Raw genomic sequence first — 16039 nt, forward strand, 5'->3', positions numbered from 1 at the left:
AAACACTTCACCATCTCCTTGACTCTACAGCTGACCCCGGACAGCACAGGTTTTAACTGCACAGGTCCATCAATAGATCGATTTCTTCTGATAAATACAGCACGGAAGTATAAATGTATTTTTCCTTCCTTATGATTCCCCAAATAACACTCATTCTCTGGCTTCCTCTTTTGTGAGGATATAGCATCAACTACAAAGACCATGCAAGATACGCGCTCATCGACTGCTGTGCTATCGATAAGGCTTCCGGTGACAGGCGCCTCGCAGGGGTGGGGTCAGGGGGTCCCAAGTCATATGGCCCTAACCTGAGCATTGTGGGAGCACCAACTGTGGATCTCAAAACTGGAAGGTGGAAGTCGACCCAGAAGCTATCCCAGAGCCCGTTTGTTCAAGCGTGGAAGACCGCCCCTGGGGTGTGCGCTGCTCCCTCCAGGTCCCCCTCCACCAGCTGGCCAGCGTGGCTCCTGCTTTTCCAAGGGGCCAGCTAGCAGGGCCCCCCGAGAAGCCCTCTTTGCACAGGCTCTGCCCAAGCCGCCCCGTCCCTTGCCAACCCTGCGGGGCCCCTTCACCTACCACACCCCCACCAACACCCCCAGGCTCTCAGGACCCAAGCGGACTGATGGAGGCTCCGCTGAACTCTGAGCAGAGACCTGCCAGGGCCGCAGGGTGGGCGGGGGTCTGGACCTTGGTCCTGGATCAGCGGGCGACCACCAGACAGGCCAGGCTGTGCTGGCTTGGGCCTGGCAAGGCACCCCAGGGCAGAGGCAAGAGCCATTGGGGCGATCCCTCCAGCTCCACTGGGCAAACACATATGCAGGACCCTCGTGCCCCCAAGGCCAAAGCCCACCCCTGAGGGGTTCCCAGGACTGCGGGGACCAACACGCTCAGGGACTTGACACCAAACCTATTATTAGTTCTGGAGGTCGGAAGTCTGAAATCAAGGTGGGGGGAAACATTCCCTTGCCTGCTCCACCTTCAGAGCACATCGCCCCAACCTCCCCAGCTCTGACCCTGAGCCTCCTGCCCCTTTTATTTTTTATTTTTTATTTCATTTTTAAAAAAGATTTTATTTATTTATTCATGAGAAACACAAAGAGAAAGAAACAAAGAGGTAGAAACACAGGCAGAGGGAGAAGCAGGCTCCCTGTGGGGAGCCCGATGGGGGACTCCATCCCAGGACCCCGGGATCACGCCCTGAGCCAAAGGCAGACACGCAACCGCTGAGCCCACCAGGTGCCTGCCTCCTGCCCCTCAAGACGCCGCCTGTGCCAACACTGGGCTCCTGGATGATCCAGGAGCACTCCCGTCACCTGCTCTGCTGTCTTTGTTACCACCTAAGGGGTCACAAGCCAGGTTCTGGGGAGGGGGTGTGATCTCTGGCAGGCTGAGGGTGGTTACACAGCCTGGCCCCGCCTCCTGCAGCCCCCTCGTGGGGGGGGGGGCGCTCTGGGCAGCCCCTCCCCCAGCCTGGGTGGACAGGCTAGGACGGAAGGCACCCGAAGCAGAGCTCCACCCCTGTGCCCTCATCCATGTCAGGCCAAGTCCTCCCTGTGCCCGAGACCCTAAATCCTGGAGCCCTGTCTGCACTAGGCACCCAAGGCCCTTCCCCGCCTGCCACCGGGCCCGCTCTACCCCAGTGGCTGGGAGAGGCCACCCTTCCAGAGGCAGGTCCTCAGGGAGCCTGTGGTAAGCAGGTGCCGTTGTGGGACTGTGGCGGTCACAGCCGCAGCCCCCCAGCCCCCACTGCACCCCTCAGTGCCAGCTGGCTCTCTAGCCCATGAGTGTGCCCAGAAACCGGAATGTGGGTAAAATCTCCGTTTTAAAGCTAGCAGCAAATGAAAAGGTTGCTGAACGGGCACAGAGCTCCACACTGGGAACGCGAGACAGTTCTGCGGATGGACGTGCTAGGTGCAGCTGAATGTCACTAAGATGGTGAGCTCCGTGCCCGTGCTCGAGTCACAACATCCTTCCTAAGCGCGTGGACCTCCTGCCCGCCAGGCCCCCAGGTCACTTCCTGCCCCGAGGTGGGGCGGGAAGCAGGCCTGAGCCAGGGGGTAGGCCAGTCCCTGAAGGGGGTGGCAGGGCGGGGCCGGGGCTCTGCAGGGTCCAGGGTGGGTGGGAGGTCCCGCAGCACCCCCGCCCGGTGCTGAGCCCTGTGTGGGACCATCTTGCCAGCACGGAATTGGGAGCGAAAGGCCCTGAGGCTTGGGTGCGGTTGGGGAGCCCCTCTCCGTGGAGGCCTGGGGGGGCCACAGCGCCCCTGGATGGGTCAGTGGGTGCCTCTGCAGGACTTGCTGGCCAGAACACTCAGCCTACTCCTCGCCACCAGGCACGGGTCACTGCTCTCTGGCACACATTGGAAGCGACTCCCTGAGAATCCAGGAATTTGGGGTCAAATCCAAGGCCTGACTCTGTCCTTCAAAACCTGAGCTGGCTGGACCTCTCCATCCCCTTGTCCAGGCCCTGGGGCGCAGAGGGCACTGGAGGCTCCACCTGGCCTGCCGCATCCATCCCCAGTCCTGCCACTTGCCCAGGTCACCCAAGGTTCTGCTGACTGAGCTGCTTACCTCAACTGTAAACACGGGGCGAGTGTGCACCATCCTGCCATCGGGGGCGTTTTCGATCCCCGCAGAGGCCGAGGGGGTGCCCAGGATGCCCCTCGTGACCTCTGAGGACGTTTCTGGTGCTCCAGGAAGACAGCCTACCTCCCTGTAACCCAGAGAGCTGACACACCCACCTGAAGCAGGGCGCCTGGCCTGCAGGGCAGCCCCAAGCCAGCAGGTATCCCCGGGACTTTATAGCAGCTGCTGTGGGAGGCTGGGGGGGAAGGGGGGGCCAGGAGGGGGGGCCAGGAGGCGGGGCCGAGTCCTGGCACCTTCCCCACCAGAGGCCGTCTCCAGCGGGCTGTCCCCAAACCCTACATGCAACATCTTCGCAAGATGCCCAACCACCTGGGGGTTGAAATGGAAGGAGTCCGGAGCACCCTGTCTGGGTCAGGGAGGACCCCAGAGTTGTGTGGGGCACCGCCTGGCCCCTCTCCCACAGCCCTGTGGCTGCTTCTGCAGCAGAGCTCCTCTTTGCTAGGCACCCGCCGGCCTGGGGTGGCCTGCTGGGCCCGGACAGCTGACAGGTTGTCCCCAGGGCTCCTACGCGTTTCGGCTAAAGCACCAGCTCCTGCTTGGCAGCCCCTCCGTGGCACCTGCCAAACCAGACCCTCTGCAGGCCAGGCACATGGTGGAGGGCTCCTAGGCCCCTGCTGTGGGCCGCCAGGAGACCCCACCCAGGCCACGCGATGGCCCCGACCTGGGCAGCTTCCCAACCACCTGCCCTGCAGGAGAGCCTGCCCCAGACCGCTAGCCGCCCCACCGCTATACCCACACCAGGACCCCTCCTCGGGGAGAAGCGCCTGGGCTGTTGGGGAGCGGTCGTCAAATGACGCCAGGGGCCTACCCCGACCTGCAGAGCGTCTGCCGGTACCAGGCCTGTGCCACACGGATGGCAGAGGCAGGGAGGCCCCACTGGAGCAGCATGCGGGGTGTGTGTGTGTGTGTGTGTGTGTGTGTGTGTGTCCAGCTCCAGCCTCAGGGGCATCCCTTCCTCTGTGGCCCTCAAACCGTGTTTGCATCAAAACGTCCCCGAGTGCATCCGGCTCTGGCTAAACAGCGTGGGAAGCAGCATGATGGAGAAGGCGGGAGGCCCGGCCTGGTTTCGTCCTCCATGCTAGCCAGACGGGAGACCACCCAGCCGGGACAGCCCCGCCAGGCTGCTGTGCCTGCCGGCCTGGCGGGGTGAAACTCACCACGTGCCTCCCAGCGTGGGCTCCAGTGTCCGTGGGCCTGGTCCCCTCAGGGCAAGGGGAACACACAAGGCGGTACCCAGGTCCGGGCTCAGCGGCAGAGGGCAGGCCAGGGCAAGCTGTCGGGCTGCACGCAAGCTGACCTCTGGAGGCCAGCCAGCCCTCAAGAACCCCATCTAGGGAGAGCACCAGGGGCTTGAGCAGACGGCTGAGCAGGGAGCAGAGCCTGAAATGACAGTGTTACCCCCCACACCCACCGAGGCTGGGACAGGTGCCAGCGGGAGGCCCACGGGAGCGCCAGCCTGCCTGTGGGGCAGACCCGGGTGGCTGTGGGTCTGTCCTCAGGTGGGCAGTCTTGGGCTCACTCCTCTCCACACCGCAACTGCCGCCTCCCGGACACTTCCTTTCTATGTAGAACATGGAGACTGTTCTCCCTCCCACACGTTTTTGGGCAAACTGTTGAAAGATGGGGCCTCTCCTCCCTGGCACATAATCTCTAGTCCTGGGCACTTGTGCGCTAATGCCACCACGCATCCTCCATTCACTTGAGAAGCACCACCAGGGCCTGTCCACAAGCACGGTCCCTGGGACAGGGGTGCAGCCGACGTGCTGTGCCCGGGAGGGTGCAGGCAGATGGGTGAGCCCAGCACGCGGGGGTGGGGTGGGGTCCTCTAGCTGAAGCTTCGGGATCCTGTGCTCACTTCAGCTTTTCAGAACTTGCTAGAAACCCATGTCGGCTCTGCAGCCACAATCCTTTTTTCTTAAAAGCTCGTCAGATTTCTGAAAACCACAGGTTAGAGCAGACACAGATCAGAAGACACTAAGAAATCCCCTACTTTGGCATCTGTTTTGTACGTGAGGCAGGGACCTCGTGGCTGGAGTTCCGGAAACGCACACACGCAGAGAAGAGTCTCAGAAGCAAGTGATACACACGGACGCCGAAGTGCTTAAATACAGATTTATTGCAAACCAACACTGGACAGTGGACTTCGTGGGCGGGCACCCTGGTCTCCGCGGACCTCGGCTGACGGAGCTCAGTGGCCAATCTGCGGCGGCCGCGTCTGGAGAGAGAAAACACGCAGACTGCACCGGCTCCAGGGCCCAGGCCGGCAGCAATGGGCAGAGGACACCCATGAGGACAGCCCGCCATCGGCCGCATGGCCGGGTGCCCCAGCCCGCCACTCTGACGCTGGTGAGCTGCTGCCACGATAGGCGGGGTGGGCAAAAATGCAACACTGAAAACGTCAGAGAAAACGACGGACCATGGAGTCCATGGCTCCCCAGTCTCCCGAGTAGCTGGGGTACAGTGCACGCCCCATCTCATCACACCAGGAGACCCCGACGAGACCATCGAGACCGGTTCGCACACACATGCGTGCTATGAGAGCCCTGGGATGTGGGACAGGTTGGCAAATGCTGGGGACCCCGAGGATGGGTCTCGCAGTTCTACCAACAAGCTTCGGCCCAACTATGGGGGCAGAGCTCTGCGCCCCCTTGGCGATGCTCCTCCCAGCCACCTGGTGTCTGCACCTCCTTCGATGGCACAAGAGCCACCCGATGCTTCCCAGGGGCTGCTTCGGACATACACAGGAATCCCCACTCGCTTCTGGCCATCTCAAGCCACAAACCTGCCCCCAATTGAGTCAGCTCCCACCTACTCAAGCCCTTTGAAGGGGGCCGTTTCTGGAGAAACCATCGCCTAGAAAGGAGTCCTCCTCAGGCCCCAGGACAGCCCCGGAGGGAAGGTCCCAGGAAACCTGCCAGCTGACAGCCCCACAGAGCAGTGGGCACGCGGCCTGCGGGCCTGGGGTGGCTCAGGCCCCACAGGCAAAGCAGAGGCAGGAGGAAAGGCCGTGGCTGTGTCTCCCGAGGGCACCTGGTCGGCTCCCTGACAAGGACCACACCCCACAGAAGACAGTTCCTGCTGTGTCTGTGGCCACTTGGGACCATGTCCCCACATCCAGCAGCGCCGACCAGAACCCCCAGTCTGCTCTCCCTGACCAGGCTGAGCATCCAGCAGACGCACACTCACACACCAAGCGAGAGCGCACACACAGGTGTGCAGGAGAGATGAAGGCGAGGACCCTCGCGCCCCCCTCGGCAGCAGCCGGCCCAGCACCCGCTCCCCGGGCCCAGCACGAGGAAAGCAAGCAGAGCGTGTGCAGCAGCAGGAGGAGAGCGGGTGGCCGGTGTCCCGCTCGCCCCGTGCTGCTCCCGACAGTCTGGAGACACAGGGCTGGGCGCCGCGGGTTCACCCTTGAAAGAAAGGAGGGCAAGGGCGAACCCGGCAGCGAGTCCCTGGCGGGAGGGAGCCGGGGGCACGGCCGCAGGCACGTTCTTTCCTCTGGGCATTAAAACTGCACAGCCCCCGGGGAGATGTTGAACATGGCCGGGTCGAATCGTTGGCCTCGGAAGGGGGAGCCTTCGGCATCCCACCCCTTCTTCAGCATCTCATGGACTTTCTACAAACAGAAAACAGACACAGAGGTTAACCACACGGCCCAGAGCACGACTTGCTCCGCCGCCTCCACAAGAGGATCGGGGTTGTCGCAGACACCGAGCAGGGCGCCCCCGCACACAGCACAGGGAGAAAGGCCCGGTGTCCCTCCTGCCCGAGGCCACTCTGCCTCACAGAACCCGGCGCTGTGGCCGTGAGTGTGGCCCACGGTAGCCAGTCACTGCCCACTGCGTGCACACGGCCACGCTGAGGGCATCCACCCCTTCCTGCCAAGCCCCATTCCCCATTGGCCACTCTCTGGACAGGAGCCCCTGGGGAGCCCTGACCCCTGGCGAGGACGGTGTCCAGAGCCACCCGTGCAGCCTGAGGGGCCCTCTCTCCAGGCCTGCTCCCCACACGGGCCGCCTGGGCCTCCTCATAGGACCAGCCAATCCCGCTGACCCTCTGGCCCCACGCGGCCTACTTCCCCAGGGGCCTGCTTTCCTCCAAAGGCCATAGCTACATCCCGAACAGTGTGACACCGGCACCTCCTGGCTTTGTATCTGGCTCCCTCCCTGCTAGCTCCCAGCAGGGGCCTCCTCCTGCCTCCACACTCTTGTGCGCTGACCCTGCTCCCCTCACCCTGCTCCCCTCACAGCTGTGTGCCAGGATGCCCCATGTTTGCACACACTCCTCCCCAAGTCCCTGGGGAGTCCAGAGCGGTCCTAGGCAGCAGTGCTGGTGCTGGTCATTCAAGAGCGGGTGACCCGAGCAAGGGGCACACCCAGTCCATGTCTCCTGTGCGTCTGCTCCAGGTGCCCAGAGAGCACTGCTCACCCAGCATTCACGTCCCCCAGGGCCCCATGCTGCCCCGCACAATGGCAAGTCCTGCTGGAGTCTGGGCCGCTCGAGGCACAGAGATCTGTCCGCTAGGCTGCAGCATCTTTAAAGCTCTTCCTTGGACCCTTCCTCCTCAGCTGCCTGTCCTGGACCTGGCGGCAGAAGTCTCCTGCTCCCCTCTTGGGCCTGGGTGCCTGGCCACTTCCAGGCGGTGGCACCTGACCCCCTCCACGGGGCCCAAGCTCACAAAGCTTGCGTCTGGTGACTGCAGGCAGCTGGCACGTAAGGGACAGGGACAGCTACCCAGTGCACACAAAGGCAAGTGCACGCTCAGCAGTGACAGCCGGAGACACAGCCTGTGAGGCACAGCCCGTGAGGCACCCAAGGTCCCCCCAACAGGCCACCTCAGCCCCTCCAGCCCTGTAGGCCCAGCTGGTCACGGAGCCTGGCTGAGAGAAGGCTCAGAGGCTCAGGCCCCAGCCCTGCTGCCCGAGCCACCGGGCTACCCTGACCACAAGCTGGTGCCTGACACTCCTCTCAGGGCCACCAGTGGAGCCCACGACCCAGCCCGCCCTGCCCACCTGGCGCAGGCAGAGCTCTTGGAGTGAGCCCCGCAGGAGCAAGGCCATCTGAGGACAGGGTGGCAGGAGGACCCCCGCGGTGCCCCCAAAGCACCAGCAGGACCACAGTGAGGCCCCCAGGGTAGCACTGGTGCCCCCACAAGGCTTGAGCTGGCCAGGCCTGTCATGCTGGGGAACCAAAACTAACCTGGGAAGAGCAACGCTCTCCCCCCAGAACAGCCAGTCTTGGGAGCGCTGACACACACGAACCCTCTTCCCTGCCCTCAGGCGGCCGCACAGCCTCGGCCTCTGCACACCGGGCCCTTCCTGCCTTCTCCACGCTGGTCAACCCGGACTTCTCAGGCCTCTGGGGTTCCATGGGGACTCGGGAGGATTCTTCCCATGGGCCCCACAGCAGGGCTGAGCCTGGGTCCTCACAACTCTGCCCAGGGTCCTCTGGGGGGGGTGTGGGGGAGAGGGTCATCAGAGACACACATGCCCCCCCGATGCCCTGCAGAGCTAGGGTCACATGCCATGTCCCACGCCTGTGTGTACCAGCACCCCTTCCTGGACGGTGACAGGTGACCAGGCCAGGGCCGCCTGCAAGGATCCCACAGGAGCGCCCCCTTCCCTCCGTGCCCCCAGCATGCCCCCGCTGCCCCTGCCCTTCTCACCAGCTCGTGGCTCTGCGGCTTGCCTTGCAGCTTCTGGTGGTAATCGAAGGTGAGCCTGTCCAGCACGGCGTGCTCCTCCTCATCCACTGTGGCCATGGAACGCTCCTTGTTGATCTTGTCGATGTCAATGTGCTCCTCGCCCTCCAGGACGGCGCTCCACCAGTACTCACCCACCTTGTTCAGGCTCACCTGGGACATGTGGGCAGACAGGGCTCCATGTGGGGGTTGCACTGGTTCAGGGCTCGGGGTCGTCGGCCTTCACCCCTCACCAGGTTCTGAAGCCAAAGCCCCGTGTGCGTGAATACCCCACACCTGCTCAGCTGCCAGGACCCCAGCCCAGCCCCCACCCCATCCTCCCTGCACTGCTGGGGACACTCGGCCCCAAATAGGAGCCTCTACCCACACTCTGGCCCTGCCAGTTCGCCCACTATACACGTGAGGGCCTCCCTTGCTTCCGGCATGGCACCCAGGCCAGGGTAGCACGCAGGCAGGGTGCAGGCTGCATGCCTCCCTGTGGGCAGCCCACTGTCCCTCACACTATCCACCTAGCCCCCAAAGGCAAGAAACGCCCAGTCACGCCCCAAAGGCTACGGGGCAAAGCGGGCAGGACAAGCCTGCAGCTGGAGCAGCTCTCACTCAGGAGCACCTGGGGAGAGGGTTACTGGCTGGAGGGCAATCGTGACATGACAGATCCAGAACCTGCCCATCAGTGACGTATGTGAGGACACCATGCCCCCTAGCCCCCCAGCCCCACCTCACCCAGGGTCTGTCTGGCCCTGGCCACCGCAGCAGGGCTCTATCCTCATCTCAGAGAAGGACTTCGGAGGTGGGCACAGGTACAGGGCAGGCCACACAGCGAGAGGGCATCCAGGTGACAGCATGGCATTCATGTCACCATGGCAGAAATAATCCTGCCCTTGCTGACTACCCCAGTGGGCATGGGGCACGCCGACGGGAGGGCTGAGACGGCGGGCTCGGAGCACCCCTGCCGCTCGCTCGGCAGGTGAAGGACTTCTTCCTGCAAACGCCACAGTTGACGTTTGGGGTGGATTTTGTTTCCAGATGCTCTGCTCAGCTGGCGCCTTACTGACCTTACTCCCCAGTTTGTGTGGGGACCTGACCCGGCCCCCCAAGACCCCACGTGGAGAACACAGCCCACCCTCTCCATATGCAAATCTGCGTTCCAACGCAACAACTACCTCCCAAGTGGGAGTGCATTCCAAGGCGCTTACAGGCCAGTGTGCCTCTGGGAGACAGCACACCCTCCAGCATCACCCTTGCCGGGACTGCTCTAAACAGCCAGAAGTCAGCGCCTGCTGCTGACAGGGTGCGGGGGGGCAGAACAGCCACTGCAGCCACTGACCACCAGCACAGAGGTGTCAGCCCGCACCGCCAGGGGCCCCGCTGCTGGCCCTTCCCACACACGGCCTTCCTGGGCATGATGGGCTGACCCTGCAGACAAGGAGCCTACTGGGCCTTGATGCCTACGTCTCCTGTGTCCCCAGGGCAAGTCTTCACGGACCCTTTGCAAACCCAGCAAAAATGAAGATGAACAGAGCATCACCTTTACTAAAAATGTTTTGAGGTAAAATGTAATAATCGCTCTACAGTGAACTTCAGTGCGCTGAACGCACACAGTGTTGTGCAACCACCACCTCCATCTGGTTCAGAACACTGTCCTCACCCCAAAAGGAGTCCCGTGCCCACGAGCAGCCCCTCCCCACTGTCCTCATGCTTCCCCATCCTCCCTGTGCACGTCAGGTGTCCTGCTGTGCCCCAGCTTCTTGTACTCAGCGTGGTGTCCTCCCGGTGTGTCTGGAGGCCAGGGAGGTACTCTGGGAACAGCGCTCTAGGACCAGGTCTTGGAGTTGGATGGGGTTCCATCTGGTTCTGATTTTTCACTTTAACATTGTTACTTCCTTAAAAACCAAGTTTGCAGAGATGTAGTTTTGGATTTAATGAAATTCACCCATCTGAGGGCACATCAGAATCCTGACACACATGTAGCCATGCTGCCAGCAGCCAGTCACAGGGGGACATGGCTCTGGTTGCATATCCTTCCCTGTGCTCATTTGCCATCTTGTTTTTCTGAACGTTTTATTTGGGATAATTTCAAACATACCCGTGTGTCTCTGCCCAAGGCTCCCCACCAACATGTTACCCCTGCTCTGTCACTGCATGACAGAGTACATTTAAGGACATGCATAACATGCAATAAATCACAGGATGTTTTCGCCTGAACCACCTGGACACCGCAACAAGTGCCTCCTTCCTGAGGAAAGTTTCAGCCCACCTTCCCTCCTGCAGAGGATCCAGGCCAGGGTCCCAAATACACCTTAGTGGTCCTGTCCTCACTCATCTGGAACATTCCACAGCTTTGCATTTAGAGACCGTCCTTCATCTGGGGTCTCATGTTCCCCTCAATTGACTGCGGGAAGCACCCCCAACAGCATAATGCACAGGTGACACCATGTCCCGCCCAGCATGTCACCACATCCACTGGGCATATCTCCTTGAGCCCACCTCCCCCACAACAGTGGCAGGAGCCCCTTACTCACTGTCAGCACCTACGCCTGGGTGCCCAGAACCTCAGTGGCTCCCACTCACTCCCATCCCTAACTATGCAAGTGTTCAGAGCATTCTAGCTTGACTGGTAAACTGCTAACATGCCCCCTCCTTCCCTGGCCTCCCTCTAGGACCCTCACAGCGACCTGGTCCCAGACCTAGAATCAGGTTCCCAAAGCGTCCTCACAGAAACTTCGAACCCCACGTGAACAAGCTCTGCACCCCACAACCTGTGCGATGACTCAGCAGCCTCTGCCTCCCCCTCCTCCCCTCGTGGCAGAAGCAAACATGGCGGCCATGTGCCTGCTGAGGAACAGTGGCTCCTTGTAGCACTCTCCAGACCATGGGGGCCAGGGAGCCATCCGTGAGAGCCGTGGACAGTGCTTCCAGGGAGGCGCCTTGAAACGGGGTCAGACAACAGGAACCCTCTCTCTGCAGGTCCCTCCGAAAGGAGGACGTGGGTCTGCAGCCAACCACCAACCTCAGAGCTTGCCAGGCACAACACCTCAAAGGGCGATCTCCTGGTGTCTTGTGCTGTCAACGAACTTTTTAAGCTTACGAATTAGAGTGCTGTATGGGCCAGGACACGGGTGTGGCGGGGGGGGGCGGGGGGGTGGAGGGGTACATGGCATGTGCTGGAAGTATGAGCAGCCAGGTTGTGCTATCTGCACTCTCCTCTCGCCTCGGGATGGAGGGACAGCCCTGCGTCCCCTGGGAACACATTCCTGCTGCCCTGGGCCACCTACTTCTGCCCCAGAGCCACAGCTCCTCCCTGCTGGGACTCAGGGACTGGCTAGGGGCAGCACCACAGCACTGAGCGCCTCAAGAAACACCCAGGGTCCTGAGAAAGGAGAGCACTAAGGCCAAGTGCCTGCAATTCATTCCATGGACTGGTTTCCAGGCTTCTGGTGCTCGCCAAGTTTGACGTTATCAAACTCACATCTGGGACAGATGATGCGCTGTGACTCTGGTGGCCGCCAGCGAGAGACAGCACCAGGAGAGCACTTCCCGAGAAGCACAACCTCACCAGGAGACTGAGACAGACAGACGAATGAGTGCAGGCAGGCCGGTCAAGGTAAGTTAGGATCAGTGAAGCAGCGCTGGCGGGCACGCTGGGACCTGGCCACCCCACGGACACATGGCACAGGAGAATGTCCCCCAGCACGCGGCCAAGCACTACAGCGAGCCTGCAACTTCACTTCTGAGAACTGAACTTGAGGAAATCATCTCAATAAGTATCCGAGAATGGGGGGGGGGGGGGGGGCACGGTTTGTGCATACAATACACACATATTCCGGGTGAGCGCTGAGGCCAAGCAGGGACAGGCCCAAGAACACTGGTAAACTGCTAACCTGCTGAGCGCCCTGATGCCCAACCCGGGGGGCGGCTTCCGCCTGGGGTGCTCAGCATGGAGCACCCACCACGGCAGAGGGGCCGCAGCACCACCTGGAGGGGGAAATGAGGACAGCGTGCCACGGAGCTTCTGGGACAGCGTGGCACGGGGGAGGCGCGCTGACTTCAAGTCTCTTAACTCTCTTAACCGGGAAAGGAGTCTGCCTGAGAGGCAAGAAGCCTCCTTTAACATTCTCGAGTGTGGGAGGGAGGGAGGCAGAGCTGTCATCCGGTTTTAGCTGCCACCCCTGCCTGCTCTGAAAGCTTGCCGGGCGTGTCTGATGCGCATCCACTCAGGCAATGAGGGTGGCTGGGAAGCAAGTAGCGTGGCTCCCTGAGAGGTCAGAGGCATGGACCAATGACTCTGGTGAGGTAAGAGGCACCCCTAGGGTCGCCCCCCATGGTCCACGAGGCTCTCACCACCTACAAGGCGGCCAGGGGCGGCCAGGGGCAGCCAGGGGCTTTTATTCTCCATCTGGAGCCCAGAAGTCCAACATGCAAGTGTTGCAGCAGGGCCAGGCTCCCTCTCTAGGTCTTCCCAGTGTCTGCCTGTCTTTACATCACTGCTGTTTGTGTCTTCCTCTGTTTCCAACCTCCCTCGTTCGCTCATAAGGTCCCATTTGCTGGTTCCAGGCTCTGGTAAAGACCCCGGGGCCCTTGAACGTGTTCCTCAGCAGCCCTGGTGCTCAGCACAGTGCCCAGCCCTGAACTGCCAGTGACCCACAGACATCTAGGGATAGACCAACCCCGGCTCTCAGCCTCACTAGAAGGGTCAGGAATGGAGCTCCTCTGCGGCTAACGGGACCACCGGAGCCAGGCAGTGCTGAGCGGAGCTGAGGCACACAGCAGGTGCGGCGGCCCCGGCAGCCCCATCTGCCTCCGATGTCCGAGGGACGTGGTGCTTGTGCCCAGCAGCAAATCCAAGGAGGGTCTTCACGCATCAGAGCAAGACGCCCGCCTAGCTATGGTGCATCTCAGATACGTGACCCCAAATGTCACTGACAAATGAAGCCCAGAATACAGTCCGTGGTGAGTAGGGAAGGCAGGGAGAAACCCCACATTCCCTGGGGAGTGCACATTCCGGTGGCGAGGCCCTGACACATGCAGTGCCAGCTGCTGACAGTCAAGCCACTCTGAGGGCTCCCACGTGGACCCTGCTGGCAGGAGGTCTGCGGGAAAAACTTGCAGAAGTCATGTTCATGGGCAGTGCCAAGTACACTGCCTCCGCGGTCAGCTCTGCATGGCTGAGCTCCTGAGCACCAGGCGCTGGGCAAAAACAAACTAGAAAAGTGAATGGCAGCAGGGCACAGCACGAGAGGACCAGAGGGGCCACCCCCTGGCCACGCACGGGCCGCCCCCCCCACCTCCTCCCCACCCTCTCCAGGGTGCCCTGCAGGTGGAAGGTCCACAGTGAGGAAACAGGCCAGTTCGGGAGCAGAGGTGTAGTTCCACCTCATGCAAGCCGCATCCCTGTCTGTAAAGCAAGTTTCCAGAGAGTAAAGTGCATTACCAAGCACCTCGTGGAGCCCAGTGTGAGTGCACTCAGAAGAGGACACTGGAATGACGAGCTAATGGCCCGCCATGAGCCACAGTCACGCTCAGGCTCTCGCACACATCACACACAGAGGCGCCACATGGCTGCGAGGAAGGCAAAGTCAGCTCTACCAACCAAAGCTCAAGATGAGCTACCCGGAATCACCAGAGCCACGTTTCCACAGCAGTAATGGAAAGGACACCGGTGATGACCCTGACAGACACCAGTGCAGTGGCTGGGGGCCTTCAGAGGACCAGCAAGCACTTGGCCAGTCTGTCCAGGCAGGGAGGGGGGTTCCATCATCCTGGAGGCAGCATCAAGGCAGAGTATGTTCCGATGGCTCCTCGGAGCAAAGCCACCAGGTGCCACTGGGACTCCCTCAGGGTCACTGCTCGGGAGTCACCCCTGCCCCAGGCAGGATGGTGAAGCCCCAGGCCACGGGCAGCGGCACCCTGGATCTCGGTCTTACAGTTCTACCCACCCAGGATGAGCTGCCAGCTGCTGGGAGGCTGATAGTGGGGGTGGTGAGGAGACCCCAACTTTACCTCCCACAGCCCTGGGAAGCACAAACAAGACCATGACCACGAAGACATGTTGCAAATGAGATGAGCTGGTGATACAAACGACCATGCGGCCGGGGTGTGGGACGTGGTTCGGGTGAACTGGGGGACAGGGAGGCGTGGCGTGACGGGAAGAGGGACTGAGCCTGTATGACAACTGTCACACTCCCACAGAGAGAAGCAAGAATGCTGGAAAGGCAGAGGTGCCGAGCAAGGTTTAGAACGAGAGCTGGGTAGACCAGGCCTGGCTACCTGGCAGTACCTGGGAGTGCTCACCAGCACGCCAGCACAACAGACCCCTCTCCGCTCCACAGCCCTCCAGTCAGCATGGACAGGCTGCTCACTGGTACCCATCCCACGAAGATGAAACTGAAACATTTCTTCCTTTTCCTTCCTTCCTCATATGAATAAAAGTGTTTCTGTAAAATCCTGAGATTTTTGTTCAAAGACCTGGTCTGTTCCCACTGCCCTGCACCCTCTCTCCAGGCCCGAGTCAGGCACCTTTTGCCATATGAGGCCCCCTGGGCACTGCCCACTGACCGGGTGGCAAGGCTTCGAGGAGGCCGAATGAGCCTCTGAAGATGCCGGTGACAAGAGCACTTAGGCAGCCCGCTTGGCCTGTGCAGCCCCAAGTAGCTCAGCCAGCTGAGACTCCTTTGTCAAATAAGCTGGTCTATCTGAACCTGTTCACTCTGCATCCTCCAGGAGGAAATCCATGACATTCAATCTGCCTTTCAATTTTCCACTTATCTGGTTCTGCCTCAGATGTAACCAAGTCGCCAGCGAGTGGAAGCCTCTGGGACTGGGAGGAACATCCTGCACAAGCACAGCCGAGCTCTGGGGATGACCCTGCCAGGAGCTCCTGTCATCACTGTGTGCGGTTTCCACGTGGGCACAAGGACAGAGGACCACTGAGTTTCACATTCCCACTGGCTCCACTTCAGAGAACCAACTGGTAGGACCCCACGCCCCTTTCTCCTCCTGGAGTGCCCACACAGACACCCACACTCACCAGGACGCACTTCCCAGGCTCCAGGCTCCAGAGAGAGCTCTCGGTGTTGACCTTGTGGGTGAATTTCCCTTCCATGAGGACGTGCTCCCCATTCTCCTCCAGCACAGCCACCCGGATGGAGCTGCTGCTGAGGGCCACCGAGACCTGGAACCGAGCAGAGGGGTGTCACTCTGTGCTGTGAAGGTGGCACCCAGTGCGCTCCCAAGAAGGAGAGAACTAGAAGCCAGGCCATCCTGGAAGAAGCAGGCATTCTGGGAGAAAAGAATCCCACCAACCAGGGACACTGGAAGCAGCAGCCTGTGCTCCACGGTCTCCTTCAAGTAAACATCCTAGAAGTTCTGTTTCAACATGGATAATGAAGACGCAGGCAAACTGCTGGTTTTCCACCCAAATCCCTTCTCCATCAGGGCAGACCAATATCCATGGCGGAAAGCAAGCCTGGCGGGCGCAGGTGGGGGTGTGCCTCCCACCGAGTCTAGCTGTCGGCCCCCTGGGTAGCACAGCTCCGCAGGGTGCCAGGAGGGCCAGGCCACACCCCCATACGCCTGCTCTGCCTCCGTCCCCGTCCGTCCGTGAGAAGCTGTGCCTTCGCCAGGGGCACTGAGCTGGCTCCTCTGGTTTCATAGTTTCTCTGTTCTCGAGAAACCCAGCCTCTCAGCTCACACTTGT

General features: G+C 61.1%; 1 protein-coding gene and 2 long non-coding RNA genes across 7 annotated transcripts in view; 2 read left to right on the forward strand and 1 right to left on the reverse strand.

Annotated features, from left to right (window-relative positions):
• Nucleotides 1-1032: 1032 nt before the first annotated feature.
• Nucleotides 1033-11039, forward strand: LOC140605119 (uncharacterized). 4 transcript variants are annotated; one of them, XR_012007860.1, is made up of 3 exons: nucleotides 1033-1932; nucleotides 2330-2781; nucleotides 11004-11039. It is a non-coding gene; the product is annotated as an uncharacterized lncRNA (long non-coding RNA). The 4 variants fall into 4 exon arrangements; XR_012007857.1 differs by lacking the exon at nucleotides 11004-11039 and adding an exon at nucleotides 4565-5009; XR_012007858.1 differs by lacking the exon at nucleotides 11004-11039 and adding an exon at nucleotides 4657-5009.
• The window catches only part of NUDCD3 (NudC domain containing 3), a 58366-nt gene continuing 47067 nt past the window's right edge, over nucleotides 4741-16039 (reverse strand). Inside the window, exons 4-6 of one of the 2 annotated variants that reach the window (XM_072777190.1) lie at nucleotides 15371-15514; nucleotides 8308-8496; nucleotides 4741-4857 (exon numbers count right to left, since the gene is read on the reverse strand). In XM_072777190.1, the coding sequence (XP_072633291.1) occupies nucleotides 4831-4857; nucleotides 8308-8496; nucleotides 15371-15514 (360 nt within the window). In that variant the 3' untranslated portion in view covers nucleotides 4741-4830. Of the gene's footprint in view, nucleotides 6259-8307; nucleotides 8497-15370; nucleotides 15515-16039 lie in introns of both variants that reach the window. The other variant, XM_072777189.1, reaches the window with a different exon arrangement.
• LOC140605121 (uncharacterized) lies at nucleotides 11489-14791 on the forward strand. Its single transcript, XR_012007862.1, has 3 exons — nucleotides 11489-11947; nucleotides 12898-13293; nucleotides 14533-14791. It is a non-coding gene; the product is annotated as an uncharacterized lncRNA (long non-coding RNA).

The sequence above is a fragment of the Canis lupus genome, chromosome 15 (genome assembly GCF_048164855.1).
Source record: "Canis lupus baileyi chromosome 15, mCanLup2.hap1, whole genome shotgun sequence".
NCBI lineage: Eukaryota > Metazoa > Chordata > Mammalia > Carnivora > Canidae > Canis > Canis lupus.